This window comes from Spermophilus citellus (assembly GCF_964194105.1).
Source record: "Spermophilus citellus genome assembly, chromosome: 4".
NCBI classification, from domain to species: domain Eukaryota; kingdom Metazoa; phylum Chordata; class Mammalia; order Rodentia; family Sciuridae; genus Spermophilus; species Spermophilus citellus.
In genome coordinates, this window is record NC_138185.1 from 192917019 (window position 1) to 192938835 (window position 21817).

General features: G+C 40.0%; 1 protein-coding gene across 1 annotated transcript; it reads right to left on the reverse strand.

The window, feature by feature from the left end:
* Positions 1-17946: 17946 nt before the first annotated feature.
* Positions 17947-18930, reverse strand: OR6J1 (olfactory receptor family 6 subfamily J member 1; the record flags this gene model as incomplete). The annotated part of the gene is made up of 1 exon (XM_081292925.1): positions 17947-18930. One exon carries the CDS (start codon positions 18928-18930, stop codon positions 17947-17949), a length of 984 nt encoding a protein of 327 aa, XP_081149051.1.
* Between the last annotated feature and the right edge of the window lie 2887 nt (positions 18931-21817).

Genomic DNA, 21817 nt, shown 5'->3' on the forward strand with positions numbered 1-21817 from the left:
GGTCCTTGACCCTGGGCTAGAAGTCAAAATGGCCTCTGGAGGGCAGAAGAACACCATGTGATTCTTCTTCAACTCCAATATGATGACTTCCATTGTCCTGTTCATTTGTTAGTAAACTTTGGGACTCCTTAACAGACCAACTGTCCTCCACAACTTATCTAATAAAATAGAAAGAATTTGATGTTCTAGAATTGAACTCATTAAGTGACATTTATTCAATGTTATAGACTCTGGCTCATAAATATAAACAGGTAAGAGCAATTATGAAATTCAACTGGAATAATGTTAATGATAATGATAATTATTAAGAATTTGTGCAACATAGTTACTTGACTTTCTAACAGTGGGTTGTAGTTGCCCATGTCCTGTACATCTTGTTGTGTAGAACAGTGGCTAAGAAATGAGGATGGTCTCTGATAGCCTGGATTTGGATTCTGATGACACTGCTTACTAGATGGGTATCTTTAGAAATGTTAGTTATTTTTCCTGTGCTTCAAGATTGTCATCTTAAAATCTGTGAAAGTACCACATGGGGCTATTACAAGGTTTAAGTGAGATAACACAAAAATTTCATTTTTGCATTCAGAATTTATATTATTATTAATAATATTGGCATTATTTTCTGAAACTAATATATATCAGATGACCAAATGAGGAATTATGTAAATGACACGAAGACCAAGATTTTCATCCTAAGTGATTAGAGTTCCAACAATATAAAATCAAGAAGAAAAATTCTCTAACTTCTATTTCAAAGGCCTATCTCTTTCTGTTCATGGGACAGTTTTTCCAAAGAGACTTTATTTTTTAGTGCAGTTTTTAGTTCTTAGCAAAACTGAGTGGAAGTTAGAGATTTCCTGTTTACCCTCTGCCTACATACATGCACGTCCTCCCCTATTACCAGTATCTTGGACAAAAGCAGTGCGTTTGTTACAACTAATCGGCCTACATGGCCACATCATTAGCACCCCAAATATGTAGTTTATATCAGGGTTCACTCTTAGTATTGTTCAGTGTATAGCTTTGGAGAGGTGTGTAGTGATATGGGCCCACCATTATAGTTTCATACAGAGTAGTTTCACTCCCTTAAACACAAAATCTTCAGTAGTGCTTGGCATATGACAAAATATCTATTGCATGTCAACTTATGGTTGTGGTTATGATTTTTTAGTTAGAGCATTATATATTATTATCACTTTAAGCTGCAAATTCATTCTTAGCAAAAACTACCATAATAAATCTATTCAGCTGTCTTGGCTCTTCTAGAGCCATCATTTGCTTATTCCTATTACTGATCAAAATTGTACAAAAAGCACTCGGGTACTCTTCTCTACTAATTTGAAATAGATGAGATTGAGCTGGTCCACACTGAAAAATAGCTGTTCAGGTCCAGCTGAAATTCTCTTTACTTCCATTTATGCATGTATCATTTCCACACTAGAAAGTTTAAATTGCTCTTCATAGATAACTGGGTTCCACTAATGCAACTGGTGTCTGTGGAGAACTTCTCTTTTCATTCATTGTATCCTGTCCAATTCTTTTTACTTTGGAGAGGTTACCTTGCCAAGCAATTTCAAACTCATATTTAATTCCCATTAAAAAAAACCCTCCTGTTAAAGAAGAAAGTCTGAGTAATGTTGGGTGTAGCTCTGAACTGGGAGTTAGAAGGCCAGAATTCTTGTTTCAACATTATATCTACCTCTAGATACTATTTTGAGCAATGTGTTTGCCAGACATTGAGAGGATTCAAAGAAAATGGACTTTCAAAGAACTCACAACCTAGCAGAGAAACAAAACAGCTGCGATACGAGGCTGAATGAACAAATGCAGAATCCAGCCTCCTAGAAGTAGGCTGAAGGAAAGAGGCATTGCAGTAATGGGCAGGGCTGGGGTGCCATGTGCAGTCAGCACCCATTCCCATTCATTTTTTTTAAAGTTTTTTTAAAAAATTTTTTATTATTAGTTGTTCAAAACATTACAAAGCTCTTGACATATCATATTTCATACATTTGATTCACGCAGATTATGAACTCCCATTTTTACCCCGTATACAAATTGCAGATTCACATCGGTTACACATCCACTTTTTTATATACTGCCATACAAGTGTATGTTGTATTCTGCTGCCTTTCCTATCCTCTACTATCCCCCCTCCCCTCCCCTCCCCTCCCATCTTCTCTCTCTACCCCATCTACTGTAATTCATTTCTCTCTCTTGTTTTTTTTCCCTTTTCCCCTCACTTCCTCTTATATGTAATTTTGTCATTCCCATTCATTTTGTACTCTCCTTTGGATCTCTTTGTATCTGGAAGAGTATTCCCCCGATGCCTTTGTTTTCAGGGTTTTTGCTGCAGTTTTCTAACAAGGGGTATTTGGGTAGATTTGGAAGGCAGGGAAGGGGTGGAGACATGTCCCCCTCTCCTCTGGCTGTGTCTGTGAGTGGATGTGTGGGCTTCTTAGATGTGAGCTTCCGTAGTGATCTTTGTCTGAGAGCTGTGGAGTCAGCAGTAGTTTCTGGCAGTTGCTTGACTGGGTGGAAGCAGCTCTTTTTACTCAGTACTCAGTCTAATAAAATTCAGTCTTTGCTGTTCCATGCTGTTTTTAACCACTGAGTCATTACTTATCTATTTCTTCTTATATGTTATCTAATTTGTCTTCCTTCCTGTCTCTTTCACATTTCTTAAAAATATTTATTTTTTTAGAAGTAGTTGGATAGTTGGACCCATACCTTTATTCTGTTTATTTATTTTTATGTGGTGCTGAGGATCGAAACCAGGGCCTCACACGGGCTAGACGAGCGCTCTACTGCTGAGCCACAACCCCAGCCCACATTTTTTAATCTTTATGTTTTGGCTTCTATTCAGTAATTGTTGCATATCAAACAACCAATCAATATATTTTTTTGATGAATACATGAAGGAATGAATGAAAGAAAAAGCAATTACAAGTTTAGGCAGATCTATAAATGGGATGGGGTTAAGGACATAGAGGGTAGGATAAAAAGAGGGAAAAGGCAGAATAATGATTAGAGTTGAGAATGGGACAGGATAAATGGAAATGTGGCTCTTCATTAGAGTAATATAATTGGGTTTCTAATGTCCCCTATATATGGAAAAGATAAATATCATGATTTGATCATTATATGAGTGTTTGTTAAAGGGTAAAGGTCAGGATTGGATGAGCCTGGAAATGATTCTGCTATAGTTTGGGTACTTGAAGAATAAACTGACTGGTGGCCTACCAGTGTGTGTTGACCTGTAGCGGAACATGCCAAAGGAGAACACTAATAGGAAGTGGGTGGGTTATTTACATGAATGAGGGGGCCAGATACCCTAGGCTTAGAGTAATTCTTAATATTTATATGGTACTCTATGATACTCACAGTGTTTTCGGGTGTTGTGTTAGTCAGCTTTTCGTTGCTGTGATCAAAGTATCTGGTAAGAACAACTTAGAGGAGGAACAGTTTCTTTTGACTCACAATTCAGAGGTTTAATCCATGGTTGGCCTAATCAATTGCTCTTGGCTCATGGTAGAACATCATGGTGGGTGGGTGTGATGGAGGAGTGATCCATTGATGGCATCCAGGAAGCAGAGAGAGGGAAGGGGGGACAAGGGCCATAGGGAAGATGTACCATTCTAGGGTATACCCCAGTGACCCACATCCTGTATTCATGTTCCACTTGCCTCTATTCCATTCAAATTAGGAGGGACCAATAAAGTTATGAATCTCATAATCTAATAATTTCATGAATATTCTTGTATTAACACAGAGCTTTCAGTAGATACCTCATATAAACCATAACAGACATATCCTTTTTTATCCTCAGAGCAACTCTGTGAGAAAAAATATGTACTATTGATAATAAAAATGAATTTCATAAAAGCACATTGCTTTTATAGGCAAATAATAGTTAGAAATTATAGATACACAAAGGAAAAGAAGACAAATCACTCTTAAGGTTATCATTGCTAGCATCTTGATGTTGGCCTGTCAGAGTTTTTCTGTACATATTTATTTATTTATTTTTAAATAACAAAATGGGATCATATTATATATTAAAACTTACTTTTAAAATTTGGGGCACTGTGAACATCTTTTCATATTATTAAATATTTCATTCATGATTTTTAATGGCTATAGAATATCCCATTTTCTCTCTATATCAAAATTTATTTAACCAATCCCTTATTACTTCCATTTTTTACTTTTGTAAATAATGTTGAGATGAATATATTTGCACACACTGTCAATTATATCCTTAGAATAACTGCCTAGGGGTGGGATGACTCATTATCAGTAGGTTTGCAAATTTTAATCCCTCTTCATCCCCTTTTTTTTCACATTTCTGGACTGTGCTTCTGATAATCACACTTGTCGAGGAGTGTCTATTTTTCTGAATCCTCTATGACAGAAGGCATTATTATTATTTTTTGTCAATGTTATGTGGTGAGATATGTTTTCATCTTTAAAATAAGAAACTGAAGTGGAAGGAGGCTATGGATGACCCAGGAGAGTGGATGTCAGTGCCTAAATATCCAGACCAATTCTCCAGTTCATATGATAGGGGACAGGCAGATGTGAGTGGTGGGAATGTGAGTTTAAGGTAATAATTTTATAAAATGGGCCTACTATGTTGATCCCCCATGTGCTTTCTTTTCTAAGAAGCAATTTACCTGCAGCCGTGCCTGGCTTAAGTAGACAGTAACAACCTGTTATCTGCAGGAGGAATGCAGGCCCCAATTAATGCCAATGGGAGGAACAAATTACCCCAAAGGGAGAGATTTTGTGATCCTTACACAGACCAGATCTGGGAAATCAGGGAGATAAGGATAATTTCCTCTAACCATAAAATCTGTAATAACAGGTTCCACTTGGAACCAGTCAGCATGGGCCAAAGCAACCTATAATCCTTATGGCAGTGGGGACTTGAAAGTCTGAATCATCTTGCTGTCAGTTATAAGTCGTGAGGTGGACCTGGGAGGGACTCTCTGAAAACTTACCTGGGACCCCAATAAAACTGGATGGCAGGAGAGCCATGTTGTCACTTTCCTCTCTGAGACGACACTCTTTGCTTTTCCTATCCCTTCTAATAAACTCATTCCTGTTATTCTGAGTGACATGTCTGAAATCTTTCTGACTTGATTGTAAGAATTGAGATTTGAAGAAGGCTTTGTGCTGCCTCAGTTTCCTGGAAGACCCTACTTTGTAACACATATCTTTAGTTATTCCTCTCCCAGGGACACACTGTCATTAGAGGCTAATGTTTCCTCCCAAATAAAATGGATATCAGGTTATCTATATAACTAGTTTGTTCCTTTTTGTTGCTGAGTAGTATTCTGTGTATGGGTATTCCACAATATGTTTATCCATTCACCAGCTGATGGACATTTGGGTTGCTTCCAGTTTTTGGATATTATTAATAAAACTGCATACAAGTCTTGGAGTAGACATGTTTTGGATAAATATCTAAAAATGGTTGTGTGATAAGTATATATTATCTTTATAAGAGACAGTCAAATTGTTTTCCAATTGTAGTTTCCAATTACATTCAATTTACATTCTCACTAGCAATGTATAAGTCCTACTGAGATTCTTTATAGGGTAGTAGAGGTAAATTAATAACTTTGTTTTAAGGGAAATAAGGGGGAAAAAAGTTTAATGTGAGCCAACTGTGAATGACCATGGCCTGGGAATTTGAGTTACCCTAAATGACATGTTCTACATGTAAGAGGTTACATGACATTAAAACCCCCCCCCTTTTTTGTACTGGGGATTAAATCCAGGGGAACTATCCACTGAGCTACATCCCCAGACCTTTTTGCTTTTTAAATTTTGAGACAGGGTGTCACTAAGTTGCTCAGGCTGGCTTTGAACTTGTGATCCTCTTGCATCAGCCTCCTGAGTTGCTGAGATTACAGGTGTGTGCCACAGTGCCCAGAGGTTACTATGAATTTTTATAGTCATGGAACAAAATAAATCAATACCTTTACCAATAACATTGGTGGGAGCATCAAATAGGCAGGCTACAGCAAGGCAGGGAATTCTATTCTTTAGCTTTCAGATGTTATCTCACACTGCTCTTGGCTCTAGGGCTGGTTGAGGCTAGAGGTCTGCTAAGCTTATCCATTCATTCTGAAAAGTTTATTCCTTAGAAGAATGGTGAAGTTAGATACAAAAGTTAAGGTAAATGGCTATTAAAGGACCTAAAATAGTTCAAGTAAAAAACCAGCCTCTACCTCAGAGCAAAGCCTGTCCAAGGAAAGGATATGACCTTTGTCCTTGGAAAGACCCATAGAGCACTCCTAGGCACATTTCCACTCTGCTAAGTTGTTTATCTACAAATAACCGGAGAGATCTGCTGTGCCAGGTGTCCCTGACTCAGTCAGGCTGGGAGGGGAATCTATAGCAACCCCCTAGAAGCCACCAATCAGCATGAGACAGGGAAATACCTGGGATGCCAGATGACCCTCCCAGTAGTTTATGGTGGTTGATAACGTGTTGGGAAACCATGTAGTTCAGCACGAACACCCCTTTTGGCTTAAACCAATCAGTTCAAACGAATCCCCCTCTTGTAGTAACCAATCACCCCTACCCAACTTGTTCCCGCCAGTGAATGTGCTAATCATGTTTTAGAGTTGTTATTTGATTTTCCCGTGGTGTGTGATGATTTGCTAAGAGATGCTGTGATGTATGTGGGGGTCCCTGCCTTCTACAAAGAATGTATAAAACTGCTGCAAACCCTGGGCTCGGGGGCCTCTCAGCTTCACCAGTTGCTCTGTGTGCGTGGAGGACTGAGCTAGCTCGCAATAAACACCTCTTTGCTGTTTACATCGATCTTGGTCTCTGGTGGTCTTTTGGGGGTCCCGAATTCGAGCATAACAAAGATAATTTTGGCTCTTGATCTGCAACATTCCATCTCTCCAAGGTCAAACAGACTGTAGGATATTTAATACAGACACAGCTTCTTCAGCAAATATCAGTTCTCAGGGGTTTTCATGCACACACACTTACTAGTTTAGCCAACTCCACTGTTAGGAAAAAGTGGAGAATTCTAAATCCCCAGATTTTTATCTCTGAACTTATCACTTCTCTGATTTCTCTTAATGAAGATGACTAAAATTAAAACTTTGGTGATTAATCAATCAGCACCAATGATGTTATCTTTCTTTTTTAATTTTCAGTGTATAGAGATGAAACCCAGGGCCTCGTGCACACTAGGCAAATTCTCTTCCACTGAGCTACATTCTCAATCCCAGTAATTTTTATCTTTGACTCATGTTTAAATTAAAAAAATAATGGAGTAGATGGGCTGGGATTGTGGCTCAGTGGTAGAGCACTTGCCTAGCGTGGGCGTGACCCTGGTTCGATCCTCAGCACCACATAAAAAAAAAAGAAAAAAAAAGGTATTGTGTTGTGTCCATCTACACCTAAAAAATAAATATTAAAAAAATAATAATAATGGAGTAGAATACTTTTTTTTTGGTTTCTCTTACTCATCCTTAAGTTTTTCTCCATTTGTTCTGAATTTTAGTTTGTAGAGAGAAGCATTTCTCATGGTTTGTCTTTCCTTTCAGTTTGACTTTTGTGGGATGCCTTTCTTCTTCCTCTCTATCCCAGCAATGTCTTTCTCAGGTGTCTCCTTCTGCCTTTGGGCTTGGTAGGGGCATGTCTGCATCAGCTGCTTGCACAGGAATGGTAAGGCCTGGGCCCATTCTTAGGCTTCTCTGCATGCAGGGCTTTTGCTCTGACCTTGTGTCTCTAGGAAAGGCCCAGTGGTTATTAAAGCCCTAGAGTTTCTCTTATCCAACCAGACAGAGGTATTCATTTCCACTTGAATAGAGGTATCAAGCTCTTTTTCAGACGAAGCTGGCTATTTTGCATAAAACAAAGAAGTTACACAATAGCACAGGGTAACTGGTTTTTCTCAGTAGCTATCTAACAATGACTAGAGACAATGGCTTAATTATAAGCTACCACTGTTTGAAGACTTATAACTCACACAATCTCTGAACAAAATTCCACCATTCCTTTAGAAAAGCTTTAGACTGGTTTGTGGCTCTAATGAAGAGCCTACTTTGTCCTTTTCACTTTCTTACTACTACCAAAGCATTTCTGTTTAATTCAGCCTCTGGCCTTCACTGAAGTTGTTCCCAGAGTCTGGGGTGCCTTCCTCCAACCCTTTTCTTTTGCTTGTCTATTACTTACTCTCTTTCAAGACTTGGCGCAGGCACTTTCTCTTTTATGTACTTTATTGGGTTTGTTTTTTGCTTTTATTATTATTTAAAAAAAATAACTTCAGCCTATTCTGAATTTTATTATGAACATTCATTGCTAGCTCCCTATGATTTAACTCAGGTTGTAGTTCAGTTACATGTGTTGATGATCTTTTTGCAGATATGAGCTATGATGAGTATCCTCATCATTTTTTGTGTCTCAGTATCAAACAAGTCATGGCAACATAAAGTTTTGTTAAACGACTGAGTGAATGAATGTTAGGCATGGGATAGGTTACTCAATAAATAATTGTTGGTTGGTGATTGTTGGGCCACAGTAATGTTATGGAGCTGCGGCCTTCTAGGAAGCTGAGGTACTGCAAAGACCTCCTCTTCAAATCACGATTCTCGTGATCAGGTCAGAAAGATTTCAGACATGTCACTCAGTAATAGAAATGAGTTTTTTGAAAGGATAGGGAAAAGGGAAAGGAGACACTCTTAAGGGAGAGAGTGTCCTCTTGTTACCGCTGTTGGCCGGTGATGAGTCCTTGCTTCCCCGATGTTGAAGAATAACACCAGAAAAGCACGCCGAGGCAAGGTCAGAGTAGAAATTAGAAGTTTATTAAAGGACAGCAGAAAAGACTTCTCCCGGAGGAAGAAGGGGACCCAAGAGGTGGAATCCGTGGAAGTGCGGTTGTCTCCCCTTTTTATAGTTTTGGTGATGGAATGTAGGTTGGAAGGGTTGGGATACAGGTGGGCCAAACAAGCAATCTGGGCAGGAAGGACTTCATTAACACTTCTTTGGGATGGGCTATCTCCCAATCTGTTGGGGGCTGTTTCCTGGGCTCCATTAACATTCCTTTGGGGTGGACTTTGGCCTAGGACCTTTCAGGGACTTCACTAACATTCCATGAGTTGTCCTGCGTTTCCCGTGATCATTCTCAGCATGGCCTCCATTTTAGATTTCACTCGATATTAGACCCGATTTACCTAACTACACTGACTACCTAATTTTAAATCTGGCTTCACTCTCAGAGAGGAGAGGGACAGTGTTTCTCTCCTGCCATCCAGTTTTATTGGGGATCCCAGAAAAGTTTCCAGAGTCCCTCCCAGGTTCACCTCTTGACTTCTGACTGACAATGACCTTCAAGTCCCCACTGTCATGGCAATTCTAGGTCATCTTGGCCCGTGCTGACCAGTTCTAATTGGATTCTTAATCATATATTCTTAAAAATTTTTATGGTTAGGAGGAACTATGCTTATCTCCCTGAGTTTCAGGATCTAGTCATAAAAGTTTTCTCCTTCAGGATAACTTGAGTTCCTCTTATCAAGATTATTTTGGGTCTGCAGTGAACAGGTAGTTTGCTGAGAAATGTGATATATCCTGTCCTCTTAGGCTGGGCAGGGCTCCAGGTAAATTGCTTTTTGGAAAAAGAAAGTATGTGGGGGTTAGCACTGTGGGCCTATTTTATAGAATTATTTTCTAAACTTCATGTTCCCACCATCTATCTGTCCTCTAACAGTAGGAAATGCTAAATAAACTGACTTTGTATCAACACTTTAGTGCTGATCAATATTGTCTGCAGAGGTTCACTTAGAAATTACACCCCCAATACCCCCACAATGTCTTCCTCTAGCCTTGACTTCTATTTCCCTTCCCCTTCAAAGGGGTAAAGGACCTAAAAGAGAGGAGAAATAAGGATAAGGACAAATAGTCAATTGGAAAATATTTTACAATATTTTATACTCTTGTTTATAAATTGTATTCAGTTCCACAGGTTGGGATTATATCTACAACAATTATGTGAAAACGTGGGACAAATGTTAACTGAGCCAGCAAGGTTTTGCTTACATGTAGTTGGTAAAATCCACAGATTATAGTGCCTATTTCCAAGGATTGTGGAGCATTTTTGAGCCATGGTCGCATCTGCATGGCTGTCTGGAGGCAGGAACATTTCACCAGAGGGAAGTTTCCATGGATATCATTAGTGGAGACAGGATTCAGGGATGTATTTAGGGAGAAGATCCAGGTTAGTGTCTTCTCAAAGGCCAATTTTCTTTTCCCTCCTCCTGGGGTTTTTCCAAGTCAGACAGCATGGGCAGTAGAATTAGGAGAGGGCCACTCTGTACTCCCTCCGCTCCTGCCTCCAGCTCCCTGAGGATGGTCCTCCAGGCAGAAAGAGGCCTTTGAGCCTGAGGAGCTAGCAGGGACTAACTCATGATTTATCTGCAAGTTGTTTAGATGATTAAAGCAGAAGTACAATTATAGGTCTCTGGGGAACAAAACAAAAATGAATCCTCTCATTTATTAAAACTTTGTTATAGCTGGGTGCAGTGGTACACGCCTGTAATCCCAGGGGCTCAGGAGGCTGAGACAGTAGGATCCCGAGTTCAAAGCCAGCCTTAGCAATGGCGAGGTGCTAAGCAACTCAGTGAAACCCTGTCTCTAAATTAAATACGAAATTGGGCTGGGGATGTGGCTCAGTGGTTGAGTGCCCCTGAGTTCAATCCCTGGTAACCCCTCCCTGCAAAAAAAACCTCCACAAAACTTTATAATATGTTTTGAGAGGATAGAAATATATGGGTAATGGCAGATAAATATGGATGCAGAGATACCTTGTCCTGTCTTTAGGCAGCAAGGGGGATGATAAGTGAACAAATGTATGTGTAGAATGATGCTTGACATTCAGTACACATTTACTGAATTCTACCTTTTTTTGTTTGTTTGTTTTTGGAACTGGGGAGCTCTCTACCACTGAGGTACATCCCCAGCCCTTTTTATTTTTATTTTGAGACAGGTTCTCACTAAAGTGCTAAAGGATTCATTAAGCTGCCCAGGCTGGCCTTGAACTTAAAATCCTCCTGCCTCAGCCTTCTGAGTTGCTAGGATTATTGGCATGTATCATGGTGCCTGATACTGAGCACTAACTTATTCTAGTCCTGAAATAAGTCTCTGTCTTTAGGGAACTTATAGTAAAGTGGAGTAAGGAAGGACTAGTCTTAAATTTGAAGTGCTATAAATGAAACAAATAAGTATTGAGATAGACAATTAGAAATTGAGAGAAGCTGTATAAATACAGTGATCTAGGAAGTCTTTCCTGAGGAATGACATGTCAACTGAAATTTGAAGAGTGAACTGAGCTCATCATAGGAAGAGCTTGGGGGGGGGCACACCTCAAGAGCAAAGACGTGCAAAAGCCATGTGGTGAAGGGGTATGGAATATTCAGGACCAGAAAGGAGGCCAGTGTGGCTGGAGGCGATAGGTGAGGGGAAAGGGACAGAATCTGCTGCTGGGTGGTGAGGCTTGGGCCAGCAAGATAGGCAACTTGAAATCAACTGGGGATTTTCCCTTAGAAAATCAAATGACCTCAGAATCACCAAAGGTCACTGAAGGTGAAGCTAAGGCATTTTGGTTTTATTTGAAGATCAAAGAGAAGCTCTTTCCTCATTTCACTGCCCATAGTTGTCTGACTTGGAAAAACCCCAGGAGGAGGGGAAGTAAAATTGATCGTTGAGAAGACACACTAACACATTAATCTGGGTTCTAGTCCTACACATATCCCTGAATCCTGACTCCATTAATGAGTTTTAGACAGACATTTCATAAAGCTCACTCTGGTTTCTATGTGGAGGATGGGTCTGAGAGGGAAAGAGAAGACTAGGGAGGTGGGTCAGGAGATCATAGCAGCTATTTGTGATAGATATTGGAGACTTGAACTAGGTGAAAGCAGTAGAAGTAGAGAGTAAAGGTTGATATTAAGATCTATTTTCTTCTTCTGTTTTGGTGGTGCTGGGACTTGAACCTGAGTTTTCATGCATGCTAAGCAGGCACTCTACCACTGAGCTATACTCCCAGCCCTTTGACATGTACTTTAAAGGGAATACTAATGAGGTTAAATTTATATGTTCTTTTCAAAAGTGGCAGATGGGCTTTAAAGTGGAAAGCTACCCTAAGTCACTAGGGGTAGGCTCCTGTGCCACATCTCCCGGAAGGGACTTATATGTACCTCTGAATCTGTTCAGGAATCTCCCTTAGAAAGGTAAATGACCTTGGATTCACTGAAGGACATTTTCTTCAGAAGGCTCCCAAGTGCACTGAAGGCAGTTTCCTGAAGGAGAGTTGGTGAGTGGCAGCTCCAGGAGATGAGCACAGGCAGAGCAGCTCCTGAGGCCAGAGAATCTATCAGAGGTCTGAGATGTAATATTGGCAGTTGCTGGTGTTAAAATGGGGAGGTCAACTGGATGTTGGGGCACAAGGGGCACTGATGTACCTACTATATCCCCTTTTGGAATCACAAAGTAGAAAGTATTTAAAGTTCTTTTTTTTTTGAGAGATAGAGAGAATTTTTTAATATTTATTTTTTAGTTCTCGGCAGACACAACATCTTTGTTGGTATGTGGTGCTGAGGATCGAACCCGGGCCGCACGCATGCCAGGCGAGTACGCTACCGCTTGAGCCACATCCCCAGCCCTTTAAAGTTCTTCTTGGATATGTTGGGGTTCACAACTTTTCAGAAGGACACCTAAAGGGATGACAGGAGAGTGTGGTAACTGTTTTTGAAGGGTTGATGGCCGTCACACATTCAAATTTGCTCTGTGTCAACTCTAGCGGGTGGAAGTTAGAAAACATTTAATCCAATAGGGAAACTTACCTTTTTCTGACCATATAGTAAGCCACCACAGTATGAGAAGGCTTCATCTAAAGAATAAAGAAGTCAATACTAAGGGCAAGAGGTGTAGCTCAGTGGCAGGGTGCTTGTCTAGCATGCATGAGGCCCTGAGTTAGATCCCAGCATAGTAAAAAAAAAGAAACAATACCATCATTCCCAACTCCCTTCAAAACATCTGGCCCATTCACAGGTTGGAAATTGGATTGAATAAGATGTTAATCTTCAGTTGCTGCAACAGGAAAAGTAGAGTCAGGATGAGCTCCTGGTCAGATTCAGAGTGAACCCAACTGGGGATAACAAGCCTCTGTCCACCAAGTTTCAGGGACACTTTTTAGGTAAATTTGAGGCCAAAGAAGTTAGAGGCTAGAGTAAGTTAGAATTAGAATTGGTAGCTGTAAATTCAGAGAAATAGTTATGGAGAGAATTGTATTTCATTAGGCTTCCTTTGGAGGCCTGGGGCCCTCCCTGTGTCTACTGATCCTTATAATTGGATGAGCTGTGCAACAGTTTGCTTCCCCAACAGCAAGTACTTTGCCCTGTTTTCAAAGCAAAGATCAAATAGTACATTCTTTTTTTTTAAAATTTTTATTGTTGGTTGTTCAAAACATTACATAGTTCTTGATATATCATATTTCACACATTTGATTCAAGTGGGTTATGAACTCCCATTTTTACCCCGTATACAGATTGCAGAATCACATCGGTTACACATCCACTGTTTTACATACTGCCATACTAGTGTCTGTTGTATTCTGCTGCCTTTCCTATCCTCTACTATCCCCTCTCCCCTCCCCTCCCCTCCCATCTTCTCTCTCTACTCCATCTACTGTAATTCATTTCTCCCCCTTGTATTTTTTCCCTTCCCCCTCACATCCTCTTGTATGTAATTTTGTATAAAATGAGGGTCTCCTTCCATTTCCATGCAATTACCCTTCTCTCTCCCTTTCCCTCCCACCTCTTGTCCCTGTTTAATGTTAATCTTCTTCTCATGCTCTTCCTCCCTACTCTGTTCTTAGTTGCTCTCCTTATATCAAAGAAGACATTTGGCATTTGTTTTTTAGGGATTGGCTAGCTTCACTTAGCATAATCTGCTCTAATGCCATCCATTTCCCTGCAGATTCCATGATTTTGTCATTTTTTAATGCAGAGTAATACTCCATTGTGTATAAATGCCACATTTTTTTAATCCATTCATCTATTGAAGGGTATCCAGGTTGGTTCCACAGTCTAGCTATTGTGAATTGTGCTGCTATGAACATCGATGTGGCAGTATCCCTGTAGCATGCTCTTTTAAGGTCTTCAGGGAATAGTCCGAGAAGGGCAATAGCTGGGTCAAATGGTGGTTCCATTCCCAGCTTTCCCAGGAATCTCCATACTGCTTTCCAAATTGGCCTCACCAATTTGCAGTCCCACCAGCAATGTACAAGTGTACCCTTTTCCCCACATCCTCGCCAGCACTTGTTGTTGTTTGACTTCATAATGGCTGCCAATCTTACTGGAGTGAGATGGTATCTTAGGGTGGTTTTGATTTGCATTTCTCTGACTGCTAGAGATGGTGAGCATTTTTTCATGTACTTGTTGATTGATTGTATGTCCTCCTCTGAGAAGTGTCTGTTCAGGTCCTTGGCCCATTTATTGATTGGGTTATTTGTTTTCTTATTGTTTAATTTTTTTTAGTTCTTTGTATACTCTGGATATTAGGGCTCTATCTGAAGTGTGAGGAGTAGAGATTTGTTCCCAGAATGTAGGCTCCCTATTTACCTCTCTTATTGTTTCTCTTGCTGAGAAAAAACTTTTTAGTTTGAGTAAGTCCCATTTGTTGATTCTTGTTTTTAACTCTTGTGCTATGGATATCCTATTAAGGAATTTGGAGCGCAACCCCACAATATGTAGATCGGAGCCAACTTTTTCTTCTATCAGACGCAGGGTCTCTGATTTGATATCAAGCTCTTTGATCCATTTTGAGTTAACTTTTGTGCATGGCGAGAGAAAGGGATTCAGTTTCATTTTGTTGCATATGGATTTCCAGTTTTCCCAACACCATTTGTTGAAGATGCTATCCTTCCTCCATTGCATGCTTTTAGCCCCTTTATTGAATATAAGATAGTTGTAACTTTGTGGATTAGTCTCTGTGTCCTCTATTCTGTACCATTGGTCCACCTGCCTGTTTTGGTACCAGTACCATGCTGTTTTTGTTACTATTGCTCTGTAGTATAGTTTGAAGTCTGGTATCGCTATGCCGCCTGATTCACACTTCCTGCTTAGAATTGCTTTTGCTATTCTGGGTCTTTTATTTTTCCATATGAATTTCATGATTGCTTTATCTATTTCTATAAGAAATGCCGTTGGGATTTTGATTGGCATTGCATTAAACCTATAGAGAACTTTTGATAATATCGCCATTTTGATGATGTTAGTTCTGCCTATCCATGAACAGGGTATATTTTTCCATCTTCTAAGATCTTCTTCTACTTCTCTCTTTAGGGTTTTGTAGTTTTCATTGTATAAGTCTTTCACCTCTTTTGTTAGGTTGATTCCCAAGTATTTTATTTTTTTTGAGGATATTGTGAATGGAGTGGTTTTCCTCATTTCCATTTCAGAAGATTTGTCACTGATATACAGGAATGCCTTTGATTTATGTGTGTTGATTTTATATCCTGCCACTTTGCTGAATTCATTTATTAGCTCTAGTAGTTTCTTTGTAGACCCTTTTGGGTCTGCTAGGTATAGAATCATGCGCGGTCTGCCTACCTTGCAGGCGGCGGCTGGGCCCTTCCTCCAATTGGGGTGATCTGTCTACCACGCTGGCGGCCCGCTGGGCCCCCTTCTCGAATAGTACATTCTAACATCTGTTTTTTTGTGATAAATTCTTTGACTTCAACAATTTTTTATTGGTAAAATATGTGATTAGAGCAATTGTGTATTTTTTAATTTTTATTTTTAGGGCTGTTGAAGCACATCTTAGACATTTATTCCTCAAAGAAGAATTTGTGGAATACATGGATTCTTTAACTCATGTCAAGTGAGGGGAAATTATTCTGAGTGAGGGGCGTGGGGCTGCTTATTATCTCTGTACACACCAACAGACCCTTCAAGTCTGTTTCCCATGGGCGCAGTTTGTCTGGAGAGAGATTGGATTTTGCACAGCAAATTTGACCATCAGATTTGGGAGCTACTCTAGACCTTGTGAGCTCTCTTAGTGTTTTCTTATGTGCAGGCAAGTTATGTTCTGGCATCTGAGAACAACACAGGGTAGCACTCCACAGGCCACTGGGGAATTCTCACCTGATGGCAAAGGCAGTGGGCAGACAGGTTGATTCAGGCTTGGTCCTGGGCAAAACTGTGAAATGGGCCCACATCATCTTCCCATCTCGCTTCCTACCAAGTCTTCTTGCCCTCTGACAGTTCCTTTCCTGCCAAGGTGAGCTGTTTCCCTCAAGGTGAGCAGCACTCTACATGGGAAGGTATACCAGACCTGGAATTGGAGGGTCTGAATTTAAATTCTTACTCAGCCACCTCCTACCAGCTGGGTGGTCTTAGGCATGTACCCCTAACCCTTGAGATTCTCTATCCCCTATTGGAAAATGGAGTTCATAATGCCACATATGGCACCTCAAATAGGTGTTGGAAAATTCAAATGATATATATAAGTGAACCTGGACAATTACCAGGTTCCGTAATTGTCCAAGATTGTCTTAGTTATTCTTGGCTTACTGTGTTTTCATATTGATTATAGAGCTAGCATGTCAATTTCTTTTTTTTTAATTTATTTATTTTTGGTAGTTGTAGACACACAGAATGCCTTTATTTTTATTTTTATATGGTATTGAGGATCGAGCCCAGTGCCTCATGCGTGCTAGGCAAGGATTCTGCCACTGAGCTATAGCCCCAGCCCTAGCGTGTCAATTTCTCTCTCTCTAGATTTTGGTTAGGACTCTTTAATACCCAGATCAACTGGGGAGATAATATAGAATCTTTAAGCTTATTTATATGGAATATTGCTCCAATTATATAGTCTTCTATTTTCCTTAATGATGTTTTGTAGTTCTTTTTATTTGTTTTCTTTTTGCAGGATAGGGGATCAAACCTATGGCCTCACCCATGCAAAGCAGGCACTCTATCACTGCCCTGCCTCTCCAGCTGAGAGTGACAGTGTCTATTAATTTTCTGAGGCTGGCCTTGGATTGCTATCTTCTTGACTCAGCCTTCTGAGTAGATAGAATTACACTTGTGTGCTATCAGACCAAGCTGCTTTGTAGTTCTTGAGTAAAGGATAGGTATATCTTTCAATAGATTTATCCTATATATTTGATTTTTTTTGATAATGGGGATTGAAATCAGGGGTACTTGACCACTGAGTTACATCCCCAGCCCTATTTTGTATTTTATTTAGAGACAGGGTCTCACTTAGTTGCTTAGTGCCTCTCCATTGCTGAGGCTGGCTTTGAACTTGTGATCCTATTGTCTCAGCCTCCTGAGCCACTAGGATAACAGGCATGTGCCACACACCTGGCTTATTTGATATTTTTTGATGCTATGGAAAAATAATATCATTAAACATTAAAATTTCTATTTATCACTGGAGTATAAGCATAAAACATAAAACAAACATTAAACTTCTTGTAGGTTGAACTTGTGTCCATGAACTTATTAATTCCAAGAGCATGTTAGTGGTGATGATAATATTTCTTCCTTTCTTGCTTAGTCCTTTAACTTTTTCTTCTTGCTCTAATGCACTGGTTAGAAATTCTACTACAATAAAGGTGGGATAGTAGGTGTTTTTAGTTTATTTCTGTTCTCAGAGGGTAATTTTTCAGTATTTTACCATAAAGAATAATGTTAGAAATATCAAGATGTATGTCACACAGAAGTAGCATATTACATTTTCTGTTTTCTGAACAAGAATGGATAGACTAATAATAATACATATATGAAATGGCTATATGTTAGACTACCTGGCAAAAATTGTCTATGAAGGGAGAATCCGTGGAAATCTGGACAGGAGCTTCATTAGCAGAGGTTTAGGCAAGGAGGTGATTTTTTCCCCTCTCTCAGGTCTGACTCAACTTTGTGAGAGGAGCTTGCTCACCTGCTCCCTGAATACCTGCTTCACCTGTTTGTTCCTCAGGGTGTAGATGAAGGGGTTGAGTGTCGGGGTCACCACAGTGTTGAGCAATGCCACCACCTTGTTCTGGTCCTCCCCCTGCCCACCCTTGCCTGACCGGATATACATGAAGATGCAGCTGCCATAGAAGAGGGACACCACAATGATATGGGAGGAGCAGGTTGAGAAGGCTCTGTGCCTCTCCTTGGTTGAGGGGATGTGCAGGATGGTGTGGAGGATGTGGCCATAGCAGGTGGCCGTCACAGCCAGAGTGCCCAGGAGGCTGCAGTTGGCTATCACAAACCCCAAAAGCTCTATCAGACCTGTATCTGCACATATGAGTTCCAGGAGTGGAAAGTTGTCACAGAAGAAATGGTTGATGACATTGGGTCCACGGAAGGGCTGCTGAAATATGATGTAACAAGGAACACAGATGAGAAGGAAACCTGTCATCCATGAGCACAGCACTAGCTGGACACACAGCCTTTTGCTCATGATGGTGACATAACGCAAAGGGTTACAGATGGCCACATACCTGTCAAAGGACATCACTGCCAATAGGAAGAATTCTGTGGTGCCAAGGAAGAAATAGAGGAAACATTGTAGGAAGCATCCAGCTAAGGAGATGGTCTTATGTCCTGTGAGGATGTTGTTCAGCATCTTGGGAAAGATGGCTGAGGTGAACCAGATCTCCAGGACAGCAAAGTTACGGAGGAAGTAGTACATGGGGGTGTGGAGGTGCCTGTCCACAAGGGTGATGGCCACGATGAGGAGGTTCCCCAGCAGTGTGAGGAGGTAGGTCAGGAGGAGCCCCAGGAAGATGAGCATCTGTAGCTCACAGGCATCTGAGAGCCCCAGCAGGATAAACTCAGTGACAGTGGTGTGGTTCCCCATGGCTCCTCTGACCTCTGTGGAAGCTGAGGTATCAAAGGTGGTGAGCATCAGGGTCTGTGGTGCTCTGAGCATCTGAGGACAAGCTGGAACCGGAAAGACAGAGGGATGAGTGTCCTATTTTGGGCTTAATTCTTTTAGCTACCAGCCCTGGTTTCTACCTCCTCATGCTGGTTTTCTGGGTCCTTCCTTGAGTCAGCATCAAGTTGTATACTTCAACCTAATTTTGCTCAAGTTTTGCAAGTATTTTGGAACATTTTGTTTTTACCAATTCTTCTTCTTCTTCTTTTTTTTTTAAGAGAGAGAGAGAGAGAGAGAGAGAGAGAGAGAGAGAGAGAGAGAGAGGGAGAGGGAGAGAGAGGAGAGAGAGAGATAATTTTTTTTAATATTTATTTTTTAGTTCTCGGCGGACACAACTACTTTGTTTGTATGTGGTGCTGAGGTTTGAACCCGGGCTGCACGCATGCCAGGTGAGCGCGCTACTGCTTGAGCCACATCCCCAGCCCCTTACCAATTCTTCTGCTATTTACTTATTTTCTGTAAGGAAACTATAAATTCCTCTCATTCTTTTAGATCAGATGACTATCTTTTCCTATATTCATTCAAATGCTGTCAGGGGTCTCCTAAAATTAAAATATTTCCCTTTTAAAATCTAGCATCCAATGAGTCACCAACTTTTATTGAAAAGCAACATGCTGGCACTAGTCTCTGAAGGCATTTTATTCAAATGTGTGATTTACTAACTTATCTGTGACAAGTTACCTGTCAATACCACACCAGTCCCTCAATGGGAATAGTTACAATACCGAGGCAACAATATTGTCCCTGGATTTAAATGGGTAATGTGTACCCAACACTTAGCCCTGGTCTGGCTACAAAGTGAGCAGTCATATAATCCAAGCTATTTTTTATCTCTCCATGGTTGAAACTCTATTAGGATAATAATAGTAAGAGTAAAATTACAAAAAAATATGGTGGGTTTAGGACAAAATTATTGAAATCATAGAGATAATACAAGCCAATTTAGGGAATACAGAGGAATAAGAATAAAAAGAATCACCTATTGGGCAGAAGTTGTGGCTCAGTTGTAGAGTGCTTGCCTAGCATGTGAGAGACACTGGGTTTGATCCTCAGCACCACCTAAAAATAAACAAATAAAATAAAGGTATTGTGTCCATCTACAACTAAAAAATTTTTAAAAAAATCACCTATACCTATCCAGAAACAACTTCTAAGATTTTGATGGGGCTGGGGTGTAGCTTAGCGGTAGAACACTTGCTTCTTCTTCTTTCTTTTTTCTTTTTTTAAATATTTTTTAGTTGTCAATGGACCTTTATTTTATATATTTATATGTGGTGCTGAGAATTGAACCTAGTGCCTCACACATGCAAGGCAAGTGCTCTACCACTGAGCCACAAGCCCAGCCCCAGCACTTACTTATTCTATGAGAGAAGCTGGGTTCTATCTTCCAACAACTGAAAAAGGAAAAAAAAAATTTTGATGTATTTCTATTGTATTTTTTTCTATTTTTTAATTTACTATTTATGTATTAGTTTACATAGCTATGCCGATAGATTATGTTATTTTGTACCCCTTTCCTTGCCATATACTGCTATAATATATATTCTGTCATGTCATTACAAACTTTTTGTTATTATTTGGTTGATTTGTTTTTTGAGGAATACATGTCCTGTGAATCTGGCATGTAAATGGAGGAAAGCACACATTTAGAGTTTGGGTATTATGTTTAATACTTTCAGATAATTCCCTCAGTAATATAAAACAATAAATGCTGATAGAGATGTTCATGGGCTCAATTTTGACTTTAAAGAATATATCTTTCCTTCAAGTGATTATTATTTCTAGGTTACATTGCTTAATATTGTTCTCAGACATTTGGATAAAGAAGAAGGCAACCTTATGATTGATTGTTTTTATGCAAATGTCAGGTTAAAGCAAGCTTCTGTTTATGGAAAAGCTGACTCTACCCAGGATGAACGCAGGAACTAATGTGATAAAATTGAATCAGAGAAATGATAACATAGGACCTCACAGACAAGGAAAATCTGAATTTATGTGGAGGAGGGCTAGATATGAATATGAAAAAATGAACATAATTTCCATGCAAAGATGGGAGAATTGTGGGTGATTTTTCTTTCATTATAACTTGTATGAAATTATAAATTATACAATAGCTTAAACCTAAAAATCATAAAAAGAAACAGAGTGAGCTCATTAAGAGTTGGGTAGAACATTTCAGGAGAGACAAAGGGGAAACAAATGACTGTCAATGGAAAGCATAAGAACAGCCTTGGGATTCTGTAACTTATTGATTGAACATGAGTCAGGATATTAATAACAATGAAATTTCAAAGAAGTCAGTGGTGCCATAGCCTGCCAATGGACACCTGGAAACAAACAATAGACTTCTAGGAAGAGTGTTCAGAAGAACCCGATTCCTTTTACCCCATTCCTGAGATTGTACCAGACTGGTTACTTCACTAGCCACCGGATGAGGTGCTCGATTGTTCTCCTAGGCGGTTCTGATGATATAGTTCTTAGTTTCATCAGAAGCTCCTGGGTCTTCAGTGCTGCTTGAGGACTATGGTTCCTCTGGGTTCACTAGACATGCAAAGTTACACTTTCACAGTGAACGAAGCTCTGGAGCCAAGGCATGGTCTTCAGGTCATGTGCGTGGACAGGTCCTGTCCTTACCAAACTTTCATGTTTTCCCAAACCAATCTCTCTTAATGCTGCTCCTGGCTCTCTTACGACTGACATGTGCCCAGATCTGTTCTGGAAGTCCTCAGAACTTCTAGGTTCACTGATTTCTCAGGAGGCTACTGTTACTCCTGTCCCACTGCATCACTCTTGACTACTTTCCTAGGGAAGTAAATATAGAAACTTAATGAATTATCCTTCTACTTCTCCTCTGTTA